Raw genomic sequence first — 23,739 nt, 5'->3', positions numbered from 1 at the left:
TCACAGCATGAAGCACAGCTCCTCAAGCTTACGTACTGTGAGGAGAGAGCTAGATAGTGGGCCAGGCTTCCCTCACAGCTGCTAAAAACCCTTCCTATGCCTGCACAGCTGGGAGGGATGTGGCCAAACTCCCCAGAAACTTGTATTGCTCTCCTGATTTTAACAAAAGTGCTATAGAGGAGAACAGCAGTTACTTTTACTTTGTTTCTAGCTGCGTGACTGGAGCTGTCTGGCTGTCCTTAAATGTATTGTTTTTACTTAAAATTAGCCATTTAAGTTAAGCTCATTGGTAAATTAAATTCCTTGACAATTGCAGATGCAATTAGATTGAGAAACATTGAATTAAAAAGTGTGGCTTCAGCTACAAGAAGAAAGAGGGAATCAGGAGGAAAAAGGAAATGCTCCCACAAGTTGCATAAGGGTCATTCAGAAAATTGGACTGCTAGGCTAAGGCACTGTTTATTCTCATATAATTTCACTCCTTACAGTTTCTCATTTTGTTGGTCAAACCTGAACATAGCAACCTGAATTGCCTGGAGACTTCTTGTGGAGTGGCAAGGGTGAGGTTGCACCAGAATGCCTGGCTCCAAACTGTGATCAAATTTAAATAAGCTGCTGTCAGACACCAGTATCACCTCATCTCATGGTGTGAAGAAGTCCTTCCATAGGTGCCTGGAAAATCTGTGCTTGGCTTCCCTGCATGATTGGAATTCACATAATATGAATTTAATCAGTGCTTCCTTGGGCCAAGTGTCCTCTTCCTAAAGTGATGGGATACATGTGTTGTTGTCCAGTGTCTTTGGAGGATATGAGGGTGGGTCTCTGCTCAGACTATGCCTAATATACAGCAGCAGGAGCCAATTTCCAGACCGAAATAAAGCTGAAAGAAGTATAAGTGGGGAGGGCAGTTGATTTTTGTTCAAAGCCTACCCAGATGAAATAGAATCCTGCTGGACATGATACTGGCTACAAGGGCTCCTCACCTAAGTTGCTGGCTGTAGGAACAGGAGCAGGCAGGTCTGTTCATTCAGGTTCAGGGAGTCCTAAAGTCTCCCAGCAGCCACTGATGTTACCAGTTACCATGGTAGAGAGGCTGGTTTGTTTTCTGAAATGCAGCCTTCTGAGCAAGAGTGGGCTTGCTGTCCATGCAGCCCATACTGCTTTTGCTGCTTGTTGCAGACCTATAACTTTTGGTCCCCCCCGTCTCTGTTCTTTCAGTCCTGAGCTACCTTGTCTCTCCCTTGTCTGTCCTCTACTTGGATGCTCACTGATGGGACAATGCTGGCAGCACTTTTATAAACACAGGTGAGAGCTAAACCCAGGGAGCTGTGGCTGCTTTCCTGGTCTACTTTGAGACTTCTCACGGGAGTGACAGCTGAAAAGCAAGGTCACTATCAGCAGGCTTAGAGAGGTGCCTTGGTCATTCCTGGAGTAGCAGGAGCCACCTAATGCTGGCTCAGGTCTGGGTTAATTAAAAATGTGTGTGGTACATCTGGGAAGCATGGGAATGGGGAAAAGGGTTTAGGAAGTTGGGAAAAGTTTTGGTGGGAGTCATGGGCCACTTTGTTGTCTGCCTGGGATGACTACAGCCTGTGCACTTCCAGCTGAAGGTCTCCACAAGAGTGGAGCCCTAGGCTTAGTTGCACCTGCAGCTCCATCACCTCTTGAGAGTGCTGCAGCCCTGTCATCACTAGGGAGGCCGCCTGAGAGCCTCATTTTACAATAAACTCTCACTGGGTATGCCACATATGTTCTCCAAGGCTCAGATATCCCATGCCCAGTTCATCAGCTGTTTTCACCTTCCATTTTAAAAAATTAGATTAAACATTTAATCCTTTTATTTTTTTCTACTCTTTAGCGGCATAACTTCATCAGGAGTGGGGCAGAATACTGTCCTACATGAGAGGCCTGATTTTTCAAGTGTTCCTCCAGACAGTGAGAGATGGTGGGCTGAATCTCTCCAGATTGAACCCACATCTTGCCTTTAAGCCACTTGAGTAGAAACCAACACTGTTGGTAGATCTTACAGGGATGTCATGGATCTTAAGCTGTTGGAGCAGACAAAGGCAGCAGAGTTGAGTGTATATCCAACTTAGTGTTTCCTCTAGTTATGTGTACACAGCTCACTGCCACATACATCCTGAGGCTCACGGTTCTCCCTGTAAATGTATTTCCCACAGGGTCACAGATTTCAAGCCAGTGACCAAGTGGCTTAAAGTATGTCACCACAATGCCTCCTATTTAGGTGCCCAAATCTTCTGCTGGATCTTGTTCATTACTTGTCTGAGTATCAAGTCTAACCTTCTGCACTTTCAGCAAATTTGTGTGAGAATCATGATCAAGAGAAGATAAGTTCAGTCAAACCTAGAGGAAGAATGGTCAAAGTTTTCTTCCACTCTCCTCATTAGAAAACTCTACTATGGCTGTTTCTTTACTGTCCACGTTTCCCCACAAGTCCTGCATCTCAAATGTTTGTGGAGCAGCAGCAGAAGTAACACTTTTTCCATCACTGAATGTCCTTTGCTGTGAAGTTGTCCCAGAATCTGCTGAAGGCAGTGGAGCATCAGCATTTGATGCCGTATTAGGACTGTGGAAGCTTGGTAAACTCCATCGCTGAAGGTTTCTCTCATGATCTGTTATGAGACCAGCTATGTTACTAACCTGGGGCTCGTGTTTGGGCTCTCCTATCACACTAGGAAGTGACTGATGCACCTCTGAACTTGAGAGGTATGGAGTCATTTCTGGGGGCAAAAAGTGTTGGTTCAGAAGAGCCACATTTGCCTCAGCTAGGATCCTTTGGAGCTTCTCTTCTGGCACGCTTGCAGAGCGCTCTGTTGGCACATCAGGTTCAGTCTCCTGGGCTTCAGAAATGGCAACCTCAGGAACTGGCCTGGTTGTCTCAGATGAGGTGTCACTGTCATCAAACTGTGCCTCATTCCTTGAGGTTTCTGTTATGGGTCCTAGCTCTCGGCTACTATGAAGTCTGCTACTTCTGGTAACTCCTTCATATTTCTTCTTGAAGCTGGAGGTAGAGTGCCTCCCTCTTGTGTGCATTTCCTGCAGCCGTCGGATGTGCCCCTTTTCATCTGCTGGGAAAAACACGGAGTTCTCACTCGTCTGCCGACTGTAGCGCTGGTGAGTTGGGTACGAAGGACTCTCATGGACACTGAGAAACCTCTTGACTCTTCTCAAAACTGAATACTGTCTATGGTGCTTCTCCTCTTCCCAAGGCCACTCTTCCCCATAGAGGAATTCGGTATCAGCCAGCCTGCCAAATAAAGCCAGGTGGTAGATGTCACTTAAATATAGGAAGTATTCGGTCTCTCTGCACATTATCCCTCTGTCTCAGACATAGGACCCAAGGCCCTAGTGTGTCCCTAAAGAGAAGGAACAAAAGGATGAGGGTGCCAGGGAAGAGTGTCTGTGCCTTTGAATCAGCCAGACCACACAGAGAACTCTCCACATCCAGATGTCTCTTCTCCTAAGGACCAGGCTGGGAGGGCATTCCCCTAAGTGTAGTTAGGCTTGTGCTCAGGGTGAGGGAAAGGGGAGAAAGGAACCCTACTCAGTGCTGTAGTTACTTTTTCAGGAGAATCCTTCAGGCAAAAATCTCAACAGTGAAAAGTTACTGCTAGAAACAGAGGACAACAGTTTGAAAAAATGTTGAAATTACTCAGATGGCCAAATCTCACTTACTTAGTGGTGGTAGATGTCCCACTGCTGTAAACATTCAAGGCCAGGTTAATTGCTGCATTCTTAAACTGCTTTGGGCAACCTGCTCCAGATGTTTGCTTGAGGTGACTGGAGAAGACTCTGGATTTGAGCTCAGGTTTTATACATTTGCTTTGGACTTGGAAGAATTTTTAGAGCTTGTTTTTGAAGTTTGCCTAAGAACTATCCATAATTTTAGAGGTATTAGCAGAGAAACGGTTCAGATGAGAAGATAATTAATAAAAAGTCAATACATCAGAGCTGTTTGCATTCCACAGAAGCTATCAGGGAGCTACTTTCATTAATTCCTTCCTTAATTTTTTGTGTGAAGTACCTCTTATTAAAAAATTGTTTGCAGACTTAATGATATTTCTTCTTTGCCACCTTTACCCCCTAGAAATTACCTTAAAATAAATTATAGTCTATGAATTTTTCTTCTTTACTTTTTCTACTTTCTTCTTTACTTTTCTTTTTGTCATTTTATAGTTTTTTCCAGAAGGAAATAACTTCTGAAAAAGCTGTGTGTGATAAAAGGAACTCATAGAAACCATTGTTCTTTGTAGTAGAATGCATGCAAAAATGAAAAAAATAAGAGGAATAAAAATGAGAAAACCACAATTTTGAGGCCAAATGAAACAAAAAATTAAAGACATTTTGTTTTGATAAAGGTGAGAAATGATGGAAAAATTGTAAATATCTTGAGATAATTTTAAAAGTTAAAACCCCCAGCTTTTGTAAAGTTTAAAAAAGGTTTTTAGATGAGAACATCTACTTGCCTGGTATTTTTTCAGGTGTGATGGTATTTACATCTACTGACCTGTCTATATTACAGCATGTCACAAGTATTTAAACTAACAGCTTCTAAGCTAACTGGCCTGTGTCTGATTTCTCATATAGATCCTGACAACAGGGGGCAATCCCATACCCTCTATTCCTTGTAACCATTGTTCCTTGTTGATCTCTGCAAATAAATCCTCTTCATACCTTCACAAAATCTGACCATTTCAACTTCCATGCCAGGATTATTAGTCAATGAAAAGTCATACAACATTTAAGATGATTTCTTGTTAATCTTCACAAAAATCTGGACTGATTTCAATTGTCTGCTAACCAAATGAACAAAGGAATAGCTATTTTGCTAACTGGGGATACATGAAGAAGCTGTAGCAAAGCAAGTGTTATTAAAAAAAGTCAGTCACTGTCTTTGGGTATCATCCCGTGCTCAGAGACTATCAACAAGTGTGTTCAGAGACTACCAGCAAACCCTCCCTGCAAACATGCTCTATTCATTGAATATACAATTTAAGATATGCATGCACAGCTTGGATGAGCACATGGACCACTGGGGACATCCTCCCACCAACACCAGCCTGTCCCCTCCCTCCTAATTTCTTTTCCCATTTCCATCTCCTCTGCTTGCAGTACTGTCAGGGCCTGCACCCCTGCACTGACTGTCTGCCAGTCAATGCAGACTGTCAGGGTGCTGATCTTTCTGAAGGCATCGAGGACTCTTAGTGCCACTCACCCCATTTCAATAGTCGATCCAAGAAATGAAGGAATACAGTAATCCGCAGCTGCTTTTGTGTAGGGTGGCCGGGCAGAGGTATCATTCCAGTAAATATCTTTCTCCATCCTTGGCAAGTTCATGTGCATCTCATCCACCGCCAGAAGTGAAACCTTAGGTTTTTTTTGCATAAATCATGTCACTTTCCACATAATGGAGTATATGAAATAGTCTCTTTTATACTCCCTGAGTCAACATTTCTTTCAGAAACCCTTTAACATAAGCTGTGCGTGATGGCCTGAGCATTAGGAAGAGACTCAGTGTTACAAAATAAACCCCCTATATCTGCCTACACTCATGAAAGCATAAATTTTATTATAACTTGAATCTTCTGTACTGCAAAGATATTTGTGCCATATTGAAGCCCTTCCCACGTGTATAATGAATTAAATGTGATCCTTCATGTGCTATGGAAAGTCTGTGTAAAGTATTACACATGTGCTCCTTAAAATGTCCAGAGGTCAAGAATCTTTCTGATAGGCTTCATTGCCATTTTAAGACATTCCAAATTAAGTATGTGAGCATCCTTTCTAATAAATTTTACACATCAGGCTCTAAGGCACATTAGCGTGAGTATCCTGGCATGGTGCTAAGCCAGAGAGCATCTCTGTCAGTGTGAAGTCCTTTCCCATTCCTGCACATCCCTGCATGGCTTACTCTGGTTACTTTGCTTAATTTGATGGTTTATTTGGCCCTTGTTTGCCCTAACTCCTGGGCTCTGCTTTGCTGAAGTGGGGTCCAACAGCAGCTCAGCCAGCCCTGTGCTTGGCTCTGTGCAAGGGGAGCAGCAGGTGCTGTGGGGCTCCTCATGTCTCTGAGCTCCTTGACAGCAAAACAGCCAGAGCTCCTTGGGAATCAGGGGTAACTAGAATAAAACCACCCTTGTCATCTCACAGCCCCTGTGACTGGGGACACTGGCTCCTGTGCTGACCACAGATACTGCTGTGGGTGACAGCATCCAAACACGAATCATGGCACTGACCCTGCTTATTAGTTCAGGGCCCCACTTTTTGCTGCCTTTCTTTTTACAGGAATGTTCATATGCAATATTTTAATCTCGAGACGGATTAGCAAAATGTGGTTTTATCCATGTGGGAATGACTTCTGGATTTTGCAGGATTGACCTACATTACATGTTTTTCCAGGCATGAAGTGGTCTTATAATTTAAAGTCAGCTGTTTGCATGTTTAGTCAGGCATTGTAAATGCCAAATACCAAAATCAAGATGAATTAGCTTGTGAAAACAAACTCTGTGGATCACAGCCACAGGTAATCCTTCAGGCAAAGAATATGTTTTGCTGGTACTTGGTGCCCTGATTTATTCCTCAATATAAGACATAGTATTAGATGTAATGATAACCTATGGTAGAGTAAATCTGGAAGTAGAAATAACAACAGCAACCTGTAAATTTCTGTCGATGCACCAGTTAGTTTCAAAATCATCATCATCTTCTCCAAATGGATTAATGAGTTGTTCAGCGACCTGGAAAGAAAACAAGACAGTGAAGAGAGGTTGGCATGCCATGTCAGGATTACTGCTGCAGAGAAAGTAGGATTGGATTTTTCTCTCTCTCCCTGCCTGTCACTTGCAATCATAGCTTGAACTCCTGTGTGATGGTTCTGCCAGCCTAGTGAAGGAGCAGCTTGCTTTCACTATAGATTCATATCTTTGTGCCTCGCTGCTGCTGTCAGTCATAATTGTCAGCTGGCCTAGTGGGAGCTGAGACATGTCTGGGCCAAGGTAATTGTCACATCCAATAGTCATTACCTTCCCTTACTGTTGTCTTTGGCTCATTTATATGAATGGTTTAGCAGCTAGAGGCTCTGTTATTGCACTGTTGTCTGCAATACTCCACCGGTCCATGGGGTCAGTATTCCCAAGCCTTGCAGCTGGAGTCTGCTGGAGGGACTAGAGCTCATCTCTCCACCTCAGCCCTCAGTCCCTGCTCCTTTATCAGCATTAACCCCAATGGCAACCTTCCAAGGCTTTTGAGGAAAAGCAGCCTACAAAAAAAAATTTTACTCAAGTAAACTCTGTGCATCATGCTAGCCAAATCCCAGAGACAGAATCTGAGTGTGTTCTTTAATTCAGCCTACTGGCTAAGGTTTCTGTACCTGAAGTGTTTGAAACTGCAGGGCAGAAGCTCATCCTGTGGAGGATACAGTGAAACAATGAGCTCAGACACATTTTGTGGTGAGGTACCTTAGTCTGGGAACTAGTCTGGAAAGGGAGCCTGCTCTGCCTCCCCACATCCAGTGAAAAAATCCCCAGAGATGCCCCCCAACCCCATGATCATTAAAGTGCATTGTGTGGAGAGTAAGCACATAGCTGCTGATGGAGGAAAAAAAAAAGATTAAACAGAAAAAAAAAAATTTAGGAAATTCAGACTACTTCTCTATTCCCTAGTTTCTTGGTACAGTGACATTAAATATATTCTCCCCTCCATTCTTTTCTCCTTCTGCTTATCTTTTTAAGCTCTGGTTTTGGAGCTGATCACATTCTTTATAACCCTTCCAAGCCTTCCTTGTGGTCACATATGCACAGGAGCAGCAGTCAGGTCCCTGGTTCAATGTGGATATGGGTAAAGCTGCTGTATCATCCTGTTCATTAACCTCACTATGGACAGCTGTGATCTAAGTAACTTACAGCTGTAAGGCAGGTGCTCCCTGGATATTTTTCCTATGTGCCTCTAGGCTGTACCTGTGGATAAGCACTTGCTGAATCTCTGAGGCCACCACTTCCCAGGCCAGCATTGGCACACAACAAAAGAACTGCTGAGCAGATTAACACTGCAAGAGCACCTGTAAGGTGGGAACAATGAAAGGAGACAAGGGGTCACCTCTGCTCACACTCATTGAAATGATATTAAATTTTGGGTACAGCTATGAAGATGCTGCAATAGGGAGGAGCCAGAACACAGCCTGTGTTGTGGCTGTTCTGTGAAGATATGGATCAGCTTTGTGTAAGCCAGCAGACCACCACCCAAAAATCCACCATAAAACCTATCACATGAGATTAAAAAAGTGAGGACTGGGACAGAGCAAATAGTGGTGGTGACTTTTTTTGGCTGACCTGGTCCTGGCATGCAAGACATGACTTTATTCTCCATAAAGGAATGTAGCTCTGGACAACTTAACTCTGTATTTGGACAGTTCATCTCTCCCTGTAATGAAAATGGAGATCTAGAAGTGTCTCCTGTAAATGGGAAAATTTGGCCCTGTGTTATAGGTGTAACAGACCAGGCTTGAGGCCAAGGAATGAGCTCAGTTTAATAACCCATAATTTCTGAGGAATTGCCAAGTTACTGGAAGTCAATACCTCAGGGCCCTTTTTGCTGCCTGGCAGCCGAAGTCCAACACACTCAGCAAGAAACTGGCTGTAACCTTCAAGACAAAAATATCCTGACTTGGGGCACTGAAGGTTTGGACAAACCTCCAGTCTGAGGAAACTTTGCTGATATTAAATTAACTTCTAAAAACTTATTATTCTCCCTTTCAATTTCTTATGCAGAAGATTTTTCTGTTACAATGGCATCTCATACCTGCCACAGCCAGGAGCTGGCTCTGAGCCTAACTGGAAGAGATGCTATAAACATCCTTGGGTGCTGAAGGAAAACCCATTTTTCTCAGGAGCATCAGCAGGGCGGTCAAGAGGAACAGCTTATGGTTTTTAACCCTCTAGTATAACTGGAAGACACTGCCTAGAGATAAAACCTCACTTTTCTTCAGGAGAGTTGCTACCTTCACTGTACCAGTCTCCCTTCCTCTCTCTCCTGCTCCTATTCAAGCTAGCCTCTATGCAGCAAAATCCTTTCCCCCTTCATTTCCTAGGACACAGTGCTAGAGGAGCTTGTCCTGTACACACTTTACTTTTCCTCACAATCTGCCAGCTTGGTGCACTGCCTTCTCTACTCTGCCCTTCGGAATTGGCTGTGGGAAAGTGTCTCTAAAACTGGCCAACTTTGTTCAATTTATATTCTGACAGAAAAGTTAGCTTTATGTTTCTTGCCATTAATACACACAAAAGGAAATCTAATATACATGGACCCCAATGAATCTTTTTTCCAGTTAGTCTGTTGCAGAGGAGAGAACCACCTTGATGTATGTGGCTAAATTACTCAACTATCAGATTGATTGTGATATGTTAGCCTACCAGTCATCAACAGGCTGATGGGCAGTATCCAATTCCTCTATCACTCTTCTTTTTTATGCAGTGGAGTTCTAGCCAATACTGTCTGTCACTCTTTCATAGCCCTCTGGGACTGGGGACCTTTAACTGCTTGCATGTGATGAGGTTAACAGCAGATACTACCAGCTTTGATCATAAGAAGAAAGTATCATTCAGTCCCTTTCAGCTGATGCCAGGCCTGCAGCATAGTTCCCCACTGCAGAATGGAGTAGGAGAAAGGTTTTTTTATTTATAGTTCAAGTCCTGAGACCCTGTGGGAGTAATATTCCCTTGGGGAGTTGTGGCTGCATTAGTGCTAGTAAAATGACCATGACCATTTCTTACTATCTGGTCTATCAGGTAAATTGAAAATGTATTGCATGATATTTCTCTATGACCACAGAACACTTCAGGCTGAATTTACCTCTGGTATAACTTCAGTATTGATTGGTGATTTTACATGTGTGTCACAGATCTGACACCTTGACCAGCCCCCCAGGGAGGATTCCCCCATCATCTGCCCAGAAAGCCAGTTTACCTTGAGCCATCCTGCGTAGAAGAAGAACTGCAGCAGAGTGAAGATTGGAATGTAAATATCTAAGTCATGTCCCTGATACCCTTGGTCAGTATCCAAAAATTGACGCCCTATCAGGCAGGCAAAGAAAAAGGTATAGACTGCAAGAGTAACAACCTGTAAAGAACAGAACTTCATTCAAATAATGAACTAATACAACCATATGCATAAGGCAACCCACACCCCAAAGGGCTTTGGGTCTGCCTTTTACCATATAATTTATAAATCTGTAGGAGGTATTGCAAATATAGAGGCCACAGGAATAATTATAGCCAGGAAGAACACTCAGGAAACAGAAAAACATTTCAATGCTCCCCTCCCCTCTTCCAAATTTTGCAAGATCTTCAAAACATCTCTGCATTAAATAAGAGCTAAATAGTTAGCCAGGCCTCCATGATCCTGTGTGAGTGAACCAGTGCTCAATATCTCAGAGACTCTGGTTGGGACTATGAATGTCTTATACCACTAATGTTTGGTACCAACCCCCCTCTTATGGAAATTGTGTTTTTAATTTTCTACAAGATAATAGTTCAGTACCTGGGTATAGACCAGTGGAATTCCAACCCAGTCATAACCAAACAAAAGGCTACACCAAGACCGGTACTTATTCATCTCCTAAAAGGGGGAAAAAAAACAACCAACCAGCAAGAAACTACAACACAATAAAATTGCATGGGATACAACTCTGAATTATAAATATTTTGTTGCCATTCATTTTTGCTCAATAAAGGACAGGAGAAAAGAAAGTATAGTATATATAAATTGATACCAACTGTACCCAGCACCTCATTTGAATATTGACTTGGTTTATGGAGTTGGAGTGCTTAGTATACTTTATATTTCTTCACAATTCATCTTCTGTTTCTATCTTATTCATAGTCTAGTGATACATGAAAGAGAATATGTTACATCATAAAAAAGATATTTTACCACTTAATGAAATATTCAGGGAGATTATCTTCTCTGAAGCTGGTAGTAAAATATTCAAAATGCCAAATTATTCTCATTTCTCATATTTTTAGCAATGGAACAAGTATAAACTTAGAGTGATGTTACAGTAACTTTTTACTCATCAATTTTTTCTTCTTTCAATACCTTCTTGAAAAAGAATCTCACTGAATGCTGCTGTGTGAGTTTAAGTGAACATTGGTACATAAAGAAAAGTGGGATACATCCTTAGTAAGGTCATTTAGATGACACAGGAGATCTGTTCATACTAAATAAAACCAATTATGTAAGCGAAAAGCACCATAGCAGTTTCAGATTAGTTTTTTGTACATTTTCTTTTTCTACTTACATTCATCAGTGTCTGCAGATCCACACTGTCTCGAATTCTTCCCTCTTTTCGTGCCTTTGATGCCAAATTTCCAAACCAGACAAATGGGACCCAATATTTCAGGTGGGGAGACTTAAGGTCATCAAAAAGTTTTCTTTCGTGTCTTGTCATAAAACCTGTTTACCAAAAAACCAAAACAACCTTCATTTATTCTGTGCTTTCAGTACTACTGATACTATAAATTTGGAATATATTTCTGTGTGGTTTTGTAATATTTGCATAGAACTCTGCTAAACACAACTTATAATTGTAACTAGTAACCTTCTCTTAAAAAAAAACAAAAACCAAAACAAACAAGCAACAACAACAAACCAAAACAAAAACCAAACCAAAACAAACAACCAAAAAATTCCAGGACAAATCTTACTTGAAAGAACTTCTTTTTGCATTCATTACCTATGCTAAATTCCTCTTTACCAATATAAGCAATAATTTGCTATTACTATGTTCTCATATCTAACCATTGACATATGGCAGATACATACAATACTAAGATTTGTACAAATTACTCTCTACTTGCATATTCTACTTTCAGAAAAGCAAGGAACTGGATATATAAGTCAAGAAACATTTTTCACCCATGATGGCTTTCAAAAGCATTTCAACATATATTGTAAGGGCAGTTATATGAGCTGATTCTGATAATTTTTTGTTATATCTGCTAAGCAGCAAGCAAGCAAGCAACAGAGGATATAAATGCATGCATGAAACAGAGGCCAACAAAGTGTGTGCCTTCTGCCAGTGAAACACTTCCCTGACAGATTGTTCAGTGTTTTGTTTGGGGTTATGAAGGCATGCAGAGAGATGAAGAGGGGAATTGTGCACAGAAATCCCACTGCTAAGGGGACACTGGGCCAGGTGACACGCTGTGGGGCTGCAAGCTGAAGCTGCTCTCTGCCTGGCAATTTGCCTTGCTGGGGAGCTGGGAAGGTATTAGGTTTCCTGAAGAGTTCTCCTGCCTCCTGAAGCCCTGCTTCCCCCTGCTGCAAGCAAGTCCAAGGTCACATAACCGGGGAGCCAGGGCTGTGTGTGACAAATCCTGCCCCAGAGACAATCTGTGCCTGGGACTGGGAAGGGAGCAGCTGGCTTTTGGAGAGACACCTCTACCCCCTTGGGGAAGAAAGCTCTGCTCTGCTGTCCTCCTTCCACCCAGGCTTTGACAAAAACAACCTCAGGAAATTCACATTTTCCTTTGTCCAAATCCTGGATTTTCTGATATTGGAGCAATCATTGTGTTTGGAGGATCTTAGTTTTTGCTCAGGTGTGTGACATCTATCAGGGTGGGCACAAAGCTTCTTTTATTGTATTGACATTAGCTCTGAAATAAGACAAAGTTATTAACACGATAGCCCCAAAATACGGGGCCCAGCCAATCAATTACAAGTCTGAATGCTGAAAATTCAGTAAGGGAATTGACAGTAGACTCCAACTAGTAACTAAGTATATGCATAAGCAACTAAGAATATGTCCATTACAACTAACATTGCTAAAGATACATGACACAGCAAACAAATAAATATATAGAAACTCAGTTGTGTTGCATAGAAATGTAAATTAAATTAAGAGAGATTTGCTGAACACAGTTATCTTAAATATTCTGTTGAGGAAAATGTCACTATTGTGACAAGCCTGCACAGGAGGTATGAAATGCTGCAACTACTGAGGAGGAAGGCAAGGACAGGATATAAAATATTGTGGAAGAGCAAATATTCAGCAGCAAGAGACAGTACTCATGCAGTATCATAGAATTTCAGAATAGAGTAAGATAATGCTTTTAAAAGTTCCCTGGGCATTTTGCAGCCATGTCTCATAATCAGCTTCACAGAAATAATCAAGCAACCAGACAAATTAACCTGCTAGTCATGACTCCTAACTCCTAAAAGTCAGTCTTTCAGGCTGCCTTTAGTTTTTGTCTGGCCAGCCTGCTTATTACAGGACAGGAAAAGATGCTTCTGTCAGGCTGAAACAGACAGTCAGAAAAAACAAAAAAATAGAGTCTGGAGTAAATACTGGGTGTAAGCCACTTGGAGTGTCTGGAAAGACCCAGAACACAAAGAACAGCAAGGGTCAGTTCAGCTTTCCAATGAAACTTGGCACCTTCTATTCAGAAAGCTCAACAAAGTCTGGTTTTTAAATTATAAATTTCAAATAAGCGTTGAGGTGTTTGTGTTAATACAGATTAAATATTCTCTCGTGTCGAGAATATTAATAATACCTAGTATTCTTATTACAGAAAATACTAATTCTAAATTGCTCTTACTGCTGGCAGTACAGACAAAAACAGTTCAGAATAGCTCGCTGTTACTGCAGTGGTAAAGAAACACTTTATATTCCATCAAATATGGGGGAGGATATCAAACTTCAGTATTAAAATTGCATGGTTTTGAAATATTTTTATGCAGGAGTATTCAAAGAATTAACCAAGAAACTCTAAAAACAAGAATGCTGGTTTTGACAAGCACTGGAAGACTGGAGCAGCTCCAGAAAATGGAAAATATTCGTCAAATATCGTGCCAATATCTTGAAAAGGATGATCTAAGGAATGACAGGGCACTGAATCCTTGTGAAAGTATCAGAAGAGTAACATAGAGTGCAATCAATAAATAATCAAAAGACACTAATGTGAAACAGTGTCAGCCAAAGACATCTTACAGGAAAATTATTGATGAGAACACAAGCCTGGTTGGAAAAAAATCACTCATGCTTTTCCTTAAGTGATTCAAAGAGTATTCAGTTCTCCTGTCAAAACTCAGTGGTTTCAGATAAGACTGGTTCAGGTTATTCACATTAAATATTTTTAATACTAGTGGTTAGAGAAAAAGGAACATGATCAAGTAGACAAGAATTTAATTTAAGGCTTCTGTGTTATGTGGAAAAGGGTGAATTTAGGTGCTTCCTTCCAGTAGAGGATTTGAGACTGCAGTCTTCAGCCATGCTAGGTATTCATGTTGCTGAGCTCACACCTCATGTTTCCCTTCAGTGTTTCCCATCAGCTCTTTTGGGGTGCTCTCTGCTCAGCTGCTCACTCATTACTCTGTGTTTCAACAGTTCTTGAGCATCCAACTTCCCTCTTGCACCTTGCAGCCAACAGGATTGCCATACTCAGGATGGCTGCTAGGATTTGACTCTTACAGCATGTGTGCTCCAGCAGTCAGCATCATAAAGGAATGGATCTACACTGATCTACTGCCTACAGTTCATAAGGAGTGTTAAAACATGAAAAAGAGTCAGAAGGAAGGTCCAGCACTCAGGACTGTATCCTATAGAGAGACAAGGGTTGGTGAAGCACCTGAGTTTCTTTCAAGCTTTTATGCAGTCTGCTAATAGGCAACTATGTTTTCTTCTAATTATAAATAGAAGAACCCAAACCCATTACAAAGTCCAGTGAATAGAAGATAACACTGTGCAAGTTCAGACTGAGAATAAGATGTCACCCTTCAACAGCAAGTTTACTGTTGTGAATGTCTGTTCACCTAGGATGTGGTGTGGTCTCCAGTATATCCATCAGAATTTTAAATCTGGGCTGATTATATTCCTAGAAGGTATTACAGCTCAGTCAGAAATCGCAGCACAATAAAAGATGCTGCTAGCAAGTTTTTGTGCCTTGTGTTATGGATGAGTCAGACTAGATTATTGTGGCACTGTTCTCAAATTTAAAATCTAGGAATTTAAGCAGTTCATTGCTGAAAAAAGAAGTGTGTAGCAATAGTTATGTCATGGCAGTTCTCAGTTTGACAGCAAAATGCAAAATCGTCATTAAGTTGTTTCAATGATGACTGTGCTGTAAGTATCAGATTTGTGCTGCTCACATTCATATTAAATGTCTCCCTCCTATGCAGTCTGATATGCAATGCCACAGGGAGCTAGAGAGGGGATGATTGCAGAGTATTGTCTAAGTCACTGGATGTTAATAGGAGCAAAATATACCCTGAAAAACTCAGTACTGCATCAATCAAATTTCTGCAGCACAATATGCATTAAAACCTACAAAATAAGTACTGAAATCCAGAGTTGACTACACTATCTATACTTATATACACAGTTTATAGTAGAAGATTTTTCACTGTTAAGAAAAAACAACAATCAAAACTTGCTTTCCAGTTTACAATTTTGGTACAATGCTGTGACATTCTGTCTCTTTGGAACAGATTGTCTTTAGCAATAGGGAGGCAGAGCTGGGTTAGCTGCCTGGAAATGTTGTAATTTTCCAGTGCATACTAGAAGCAGATTGCTGGGAAGAGTGACAGAAGCTTCCTTGACCTCTCACAGGCTCAGGTAAACAATTTTGTCACACAGCACAAGGAACAGAGCTTTAAAATTCAATGAATACAACGTAAATAGTTTGGGGTATTTTTTTCAATAAGATTGGTGCATTCTGCCTGACATTTATTTTTTTTAATATCCAAAGCTTCTCACACACACGTGAAGTGTATATGTATATTTTAACTTGCTACAACTTTACTTACTAATCTCTGCCAAAGGAATAATTTTAAGAAATTCAAGACACTCAGTAGCAAATATGACTTCTATTTGCTGTTCTACCTCTGACACTGACCATGCCAGTCAGAAGGCACAGTGACACACCTTGCCTTTAAGTACTGAGTAGTCAGTCCTTGATAGACAATCAAAGTGTTACAGGATTGAACTCTCTTCATCATCATTATACTCACTGTGTTGTTGAAAGAAACAGAAAACAAACACATGTTTAATGCTTAGAATATTTTTCCTTGAAAAACTAAGTTTAAGGTATGTTTTTCAATATAAAGAAAAAACCCTTGGGGCTGAGGTTTTTTTTGAGTACGTCACAACACTTAGAATGTGCAATATATTTAAAATGCAGTCTACCTAAATAAAAAGTGAGATAAAACTGTACTTGTGAAGCAGCTGCAGAGATCAGTCTCTGATACACCAGACCAAGTGATACCCCAGACATTGAGGCAATGCCATGTAACAAGTAACCATTCCTACTGCATCATACTATATTGCAACTTTGGGGGTTTTTGTGCTTTAGAGAATGTTGTACCTGCTCCTTATGCCTGAGTGTTTGGGGCAGGCCTGTTGCCTCCATGGGGTCTGAAAGAAGATTCACATAAGAATGTCCAACTCGTTTTATTTCTATAGTGCTGCTAAAGACTTTAAACATTACAGATGCACTCTTAAGGCTATGCCATTTAAGTCACTAACAAAAAGGTGATTGCTTTGACGTGGGTTAGTATGAGGCTACATGGGGCCACAGGAAAGCAAAACGAGGTTGGGATTTTGGGAAGGCAAAGTGCAGTACCTGCTCCTACCACATGGTCCATGGTGGGGAACCTTTTGTACACAGCTGTGCTGACAGAGCGAAAGATGAGCAGAGATGTTAAATTCACATAACGCATGAGAGTCCTCCTTAACAAGCGCCCGTACTCATCTCTGCCCTGCACACAGCTGGAGATGAGCAGCATCAGCCGGTCTGGCCACGGCAAGTTCACAAACTGGTTCCACCAGCGATTCACCACCAAAGTAACATAGAAACCTGAGGGGTAGAAGGAAAAAAAATAGTCCAGTGCCTATCAGCATTTCAGTTATTTTAGTTTTAGTTTGCAGAGTGTCGGTCATATCACTGAGCTGCTACATTTCCCAGAATAAATGCAATAAGCCATGTCAAAAACCAGGATGCAATAAATACTATTTAATGGACACTGCAATGTAACAGCACATTCCAGCTGAGTATCTCATACCCACAAATTTCCAATTTTCCTCTTCTGTAATAAAACTTAGGGTGGGTTTAGTTCATTGGAAGATTAAGTACAAGGTATCAGTGTTAGTAGGAATGATCTTGATCTAGATATATGTATCTAGCTCTAGATGTATGGAAACCTTTCTTGTTATTATATTAAGAACATGATATAAGAAATGCTAATGTGACAAAAGCAACTTGAACTTGAGGGGACCTGTTGGAAGTGGATGATTTATTGTGAACCTCTAACCTTGCGCATGCCCCTCAACTCTGAAATGCTTCTATGCACCAACATTCACAAAATGCCTGAACAGAGAGAGAGTTGGAGAATAATTTCACATTTAACCAGTACTTACCAAGCACAAAAGTTACTGGGATTTGTTCAGCATATTTGTCACAGTAAATTGACAGTTTTTCAAAGAACCGTTTTTGGCTACCTGTAAGAAAAAATCTGCAGCAAAAATAAAATGTATCTGTCCTTCCATAATATTCTAGCACTAGCTACTAAGTGTAAACACGTATAAATAATCAGATATGTGCACTGAGAGCAACCTTGGCTAATGCCTTCAAGCAAATTCTTAAAGGTAAAGGTCTGAACACTTTTGGCAAGTATTAAAGAAGCTGGAGGAAACAAGAGTATTAATCCCTGGTCTTTGTGTTTTTCTCAGGACCAATTTGACTGGCACTACTAATTGGATCAGTATGTCTGGGGAATCAGTTTGCTGTCCCATACAGACCAAAGATGACGGCAAGCTCTGAGTCTGCAAGTAGAGCTTACTCTCCTTTTTCAGAGTGGTACTTAATGGTAATGCTCAGGTCTGCTTGAATTGCAAAAGGTTACCAGTCAAATTCCTCTGATTTGAAAATGTTACCTTGTTGCAACAGGTTTTTTATTCTTACTCCTATGAAATTTTATTTTCCACAAGATTAAAATACAGCTGTATTTATTTTGCAGTCGGTAAAATATTCACCAAATGATAGCAAATGGACCATGGTATCAGCTTTTACCCACAGGAAAAGATACCTGATAAAATACAACAAGCTTCAATATAATTTTTAAAATTTGAATTACTCTTTGATTTCTTATAAAAGGAATATATAACAAATATGGTGGAACATACAACAAAGATTTGGTGGGTTTTGCTTATAATTGCGCAATAAAAGCTGGAGCACATATAGAAAGCTTTCTGTGGTGTATTTACCGTGGTCTTCAATTGCCTGACATTTCAATAAAACTAGATGAATTTTAATAACTGTGAGACTTCGGTGTTCCTTTACATATTAATGCTATAATTTTTTTTCTTTGTTTACAGGTATAGATTACTGAACAAAAAATAGTGATTAATCAGAGAAAAACTGAAGCTCATTTTCTCCTGGCTTCCAATAAAAAGCAGAGATCTAATTAGAGAACGCGATAAGAACTGAACCATAATTTTCTTCTATGTAACGTACTCCATCAATTAAAAATTTCACTGTACTAATTGATGCACTGCATGTGTCATACAGTGTCTAATTCACACCTTGGTGGAAAAAGCAATTCTTCTTCTAATGTGTTCCTCCCAGGTGCTGGCTGACACACAGTTAATAACCATGTCTGCCTTGCATGCAGTTTTCCTTGGTTCTTTGCAAGCTTAAAAATCAAGTTTGCATGCTTTCCTAGCTTGAAGCAAAACTTTGCTTTTCCTTTTTTTTTTAATATAAGTTTGCTCTAAAATATTACCTCTCAATATTGTTAAATTCCCACCAAGCAACCAAAGATTCTGCAGGGAGAACAAAAGGTCTATACCTTTGATCTAAAGCAGGGAAGCATGCTTACAACTGACAGCCTAATGTCAGAATGACAAAAGCTGTATAACCTAGGCTAGTCCTGAGTTTTTATTTCGTCTGGCTTCAGTAGATGGTTGCTCAATGCTAGGCTAAAAGTTGAATCATCTGAATATGACAAACAGTATTGACACTCTACATATTTCCTTCGGAACCTTAAAGTAAACATGGAAAGGCAAGCACATTAGAAAATGTCCAAGGAAAAGACAATAAGTAAATAGCAACCTCCCCCCATCATTCATCAGCCTAACACTAGGAAGTCTGAAACTTCATTATAACATTTAATGAGATGTGAATTGGAAAGAGTGTACCTGTATAATACACTTATCGCTGTGTAAAGAGTAGCAAAAACAATAAATTCTCTGTACAGCAATTTGTAGATGCTGCCTTTCCACCTTAGGAGTAATCTGTGAAATCCAAAGAAAGTGGCATTTGCTACTTTGCTGGAATAAGTGACTGTCATCGTCGTGGTAGGCTGGGCCTAGAAACAGTAGAAGAGAAGCAGGACACCAACAATAGTTTAGACAGTGTATCCTAACCTGAATGTACCCTTGTATAGCTAGATATAGATATACATGTAAATTTAAATAAATAATAGTATGTGTACACAAATACATGGTGTTTGTATTCATATATATATATATAGAGAGAGAGAGAGGGAAAAATAAAAATCTTTCAGTTACAAGCCCTGTTGAAACCTGCAGATTGACTGACACAAGGCTGTATTTGGGCTTTATGTCAATGACCACCCAAATCCAGCAGTTAGCACTGAATGTGCCCACCTTTCTGGGTGGCAGTGGCAGGGACATGTTAAAACCTCTGAAGTGTCTGATTACTCTTGTTTTGCTCCATTCTAGTGTGAGCGAAGAATAGGAACCAAATTTGCTTGACTTTTTTTTTCAAAACTTTTCAGCTTCTTGGTAAGAGAAGTAAAGCTAAATTCCACAAAAGCACGTACATCCCCAGCCAGTATTTTTTAGCTGGCTGTGGTAATTATAATAATTGCAAAATCAAATGAGATTTGCAGACTACCTCTTTCATTAACAGTTACGACAGCAGCTGAAATCAGCTGGGGAATGCTGTTATTTCTCTCCTTGGCAGCTAGACTTACTCATCAATACTTCAGCATTGCATGGCCATGCAAAACAAGCCATAGGGCTGCTCATAGCTAGTGTGAGACACAGTGTAATTAAAGTACAATTGTAAATACACAGGTAAATATTTTGTACTGGGTTTGGTACTTGCTTACCCGGTGCAGGGAGATGCTACAGGAGTTTTCATATGCTTACAAAACAAATCCTAGCTCCAAATGTGAATGAAAGCAGTTTTATACAGCATGCAAGAAAAAGAGTAATTAAGACAAGCACAAAATCTCAAGGAAGTTACTGTGTATCACAAATATGATTCTTGTCTATATTTTTGTGATGCCACTGTAGCAAATTTATTGGGGGGTAGGGGAGAAAAATCTTTACTCCTCGTTAATATATGACAACTATTTTGTGCATCCTGGCTGTGTGTCTGATGCAGAGCATAAAGTAAACCATTAAAATTCACCTGTAAAAGTGCCACTTTTTATTTTAGTCACCAAGGGAATCAGCAGGGAAAAGACACCATAAGCCTTGTATTGCTGACAGGTTGTCTCCTTTCCTCTGTAGAATGACTGATATTTGCCATGGGTCTGAAAATTTTTTTTTTGTTGGTTTGGTTTTTTTTTTGTTTCTTTGTTTTTCCTCTAAAGAATGGGTTTCAGTCTTTAGAATCCAAATGATAGTTTTTCTTTTCCTGAGCCTTGGCACAGACCTCTAAATTTTTTGTTGCCATTGCTAAACTCCAAGAAGTTCAATGCCAAGGGCCAACTTGTCTGACAGGCATGCATGGAAATGCAGTCCTGTCTGCTAAAAATCTTGTGGTCAGGACGCAATGCTTAAGAAAATGGAGGCACAGATGTCCATCCTACACCAAAAGTGAGGCTTTATAAACAATGAAAATAATTTGTGACTGGGCTATAGGGAAGGAATGGGGTAAAAAATATGCTTAAGAACGTACTTTGTTTCCTGGAATTGCTGTTGGAGACTTTCGATCTCGCCCATTGATGCTGTGGAGTATGTGTTTAAACCACACCACCAAGACTGTCTCTATCTCTCCATTAACATCCACTTTGTAATGTAAATCTCCAGGGGGAATGACCGAATGTAGGGACTTAGATCTAGAGAAGATGTCTGATAATGGGAGGGCTCATAGCCTGGCAAGAACCCAGACCCTCAGCATAACACAGGGCCACAATGAGAGGATGCAGTTAGACAAATGCAGGATGAAACAAAACATAAATTGCTAACTGTGGGGGCAGCCAAATAGCAGAACAGGGGATTGGATAGTCACCTTCTTGTTTAGGATCTTTAAGCTGACGGCAATTGTAGGACAGAAGATGACCTTCAGGAAGAATTCACATAACTCAGACAGACAGGGGAGGAGTTCTGCTAGTCCCCCTGCTATCTGGGCATCTGTAAAACTTTCTATGAGATCTCTTCTGTTGTGGGCCACAGAGGCAAAAAGATTGCTTGCAGCACCCTTGGAGCATCTGCAGCTCTGTAGGAAGGCAGTCATTAGCGTCAAAAACATGACTCTCAGTTTCTGCACTGGAGGTTCAGGAAGGATTCATTCCTCCCAGCTATCAATAAGTGGAAAGTGCCAGAAACTGGTCAGTAGCTAAGCTGGACAAAGTGGGTCTACCTTCTCTACAGACCTGAAGCAAATCCTATCTTGCAAGGCCTAGTAGATGAGCTTTGGTGACAAATGCAGAGCTGTAGTGATATCAGGAATTAGGATTAAGAATGTCTCCTATTAGACTGGGAGAAGAGTTTTATCCACTAAATGCAATTTGTCTGCTTGATTCTAGCAACTACATTTCACTTAATCACACTCCAGCCATCTCTTAGCACCTTATTTAATGCCCTTGACTCTGAATAGAAATTCCCAGAAGACACTGGATGCCCCTGCTTTTTCTTTCTGCCTTTGAAATGGGTCAAAGAAAATTTGGACTATTACAGCAATTTTAGGCTTTGGTTTCCTTGCCCTTCCTCGCTCTGTTTTGTCTCCCTGCAAAGCAAATGCTTTCCTTAACATTTATCATTGGGTTCATACAGGGACTTCAGGATAATATAATTCAATGTCTTAAAATATATATTAGGTCAAATTAGGTGATTACAGAACAGTTCAGACTATACAAAGCTATGAAAAAATAGCTGTGTGTTTGGTTAGATTTCTCAACTCAGCAAACACAAATTTAAATCAGCATTTTTTTTTTTTTTTTCCTCTGGAAACAACTACAACCATTTAGGTATGGTTCCCCCTGCAACGGGAAGTTTTGGCGTAAAGCCTTGGGCTGAATCTGGCTCTTGCACAGTGGTCCCAAGTCCCTGGTTCATGGGCAGCATGTTGGCAGAGAGTCCTTCCTACATTACTTATGGGCGCAGGAAATTAAAAAGCTAAAACTGAGATGGACAGGAAGAGCAAAGCATAACGATGCCCCCCAGCACATTCCTCCCTGAGCACTCTTTTGGCCAGGGCGGAAGAAGGACAGAGTCCATTAGATCAGATACCACAGGCACCGGTGTCATGAAAAACATTCCTAATTGTTATGCTGCCCTTAAATTCATCAACAGATATAGGGCTAGGCTTTTTGCTGGTATGGATTTGTGAGTTCTGTTATAACACCTGTTATGCCCATTTTGATACCTGTAGAGACCTTGACTAATATCTATGATGCTGCTTTTTCTTTTACTCAGTGTTTATTTACTTTCTGAAACATTCTCAAGTACAGATTGAAATGTCAGTTATATATTATTCCACTTTCACTAAGATCATCGGAAGACTTTAGGCATAAACAGCTAAAAATATAATTGTGTCCTCTCCTTTAATATTGAACCCAATTGTAAATGGGATTTTTGCCTGGCTGAGAATTTCAGGATGCATTAGGATTCAGAGAGAAACCACAGTACAAAATAACAGCCATCAGTGTTTCCTAACTGATCATGAAAGGCTCGTTGCAGAATGTATAAATAAATAGTACCTCTATGCAGACCTACCCCTTGTCATTGTTCACCTTACTTTTTAGTTTACGGCATAGAAGAGAAAGTGAGTGAGAGAGATTTGAGTTAAGCCAACTATAAAGACATATTAAGCTTAAGCTGTATCCACTGACCTGCTATTTTGATTCAGCAATCCAAGCCTGAAGGCAAATCCTGGACCCTTCCTCTTTCTCAGACGTCCTAAACCAAGTCCCCTTCAGATCCACAATAATCACCTTGCTCTTCCCTTAACCTGAAGCAAGGGGTTGCTGCTGCTGAGCCCTAAGAGGAGTGGACTGACAAGAACAGGGGTTAAAATGTCTTTCCACTTCTGGAAGTCTGTTTTTGCCAAGTACTCTGTCCTGTCAGTTACACAGGGAACAAACGCAAGCAGCAGCAGCAGCAGCAGCTGCTGATCTTGCTCTTTTCTAGTCTATAATTATAACGCCACTTGCCATCGGAAGGACCTCTTTCATTTGAATGAAGAGTCTTGCAATGGTTTTGGCTGGCACATACAGGGGTTTTTTTTCATTTTATTTCTTCCAAAATGAGATGGACAAGAAGGGAGCATTTTGTTCTGAGACTTGTCTTGAAAAGTGATATGTCTCTAATGCAGTCCTGTGAAGACACATCAATATATAGTGCTGCTTAGCTACATCTAAATAGGAAGACCAGAGACAACCTCACCAAACCTGAAAATGCGCCCCAGCTGCACCTTGGCCCACCCTGAAGCATAGCATTTACTGCATTTCTGCTCTGCATTTCTAATTTGATTT

The 23,739-nt window shown here is 40.6% G+C and overlaps 1 protein-coding gene across 1 annotated transcript; it reads right to left on the bottom strand.

Moving 5' to 3' along the window:
- Positions 1 to 1,808: 1,808 nt before the first annotated feature.
- Positions 1,809 to 23,230, bottom strand: BEST3 (bestrophin 3). The gene is made up of 10 exons (XM_033058285.1): positions 23,098 to 23,230; positions 19,208 to 19,377; positions 17,429 to 17,523; positions 16,635 to 16,868; positions 11,315 to 11,469; positions 10,555 to 10,632; positions 9,982 to 10,134; positions 6,678 to 6,758; positions 5,237 to 5,388; positions 1,809 to 3,268 (listed from the first exon to the last, which is right to left on the bottom strand). The coding sequence occupies exons 2-10, from the start codon at positions 19,357 to 19,359 to the stop codon at positions 2,380 to 2,382; spliced, it is 1,989 nt and encodes a 662-aa protein (XP_032914176.1). The 5' UTR covers positions 19,360 to 19,377; positions 23,098 to 23,230; the 3' UTR covers positions 1,809 to 2,379.
- Positions 23,231 to 23,739: the final 509 nt, after the last annotated feature.

The sequence above is a fragment of the Catharus ustulatus genome, chromosome 4 (genome assembly GCF_009819885.2).
Source record: "Catharus ustulatus isolate bCatUst1 chromosome 4, bCatUst1.pri.v2, whole genome shotgun sequence".
Taxonomy (NCBI): Eukaryota; Metazoa; Chordata; class Aves; order Passeriformes; family Turdidae; genus Catharus; species Catharus ustulatus.
The sequence above is the reverse complement of the archived record's forward strand: the minus strand, read 5'-3'. Positions and strand labels throughout refer to the sequence as shown.

Coding starts and splice junctions, on each gene's coding strand:
- BEST3 (XM_033058285.1), bottom strand. CDS start 19,359: ATGACAGTCACTTATTCCAGCAAAGTAGCAAATGCCACTTTCTTTGGA. Junction 5,389..6,677: donor GCATCGACAGAAATTTACAG/GTTGCTGTTGTT, acceptor AAAAAACCTAAG/GTTTCACTTCTGGCGGTGGA. Junction 3,269..5,236: donor GGATCGACTATTGAAATGGG/GTGAGTGGCACT, acceptor TTTATTTGGCAG/GCTGGCTGATACCGAATTCC.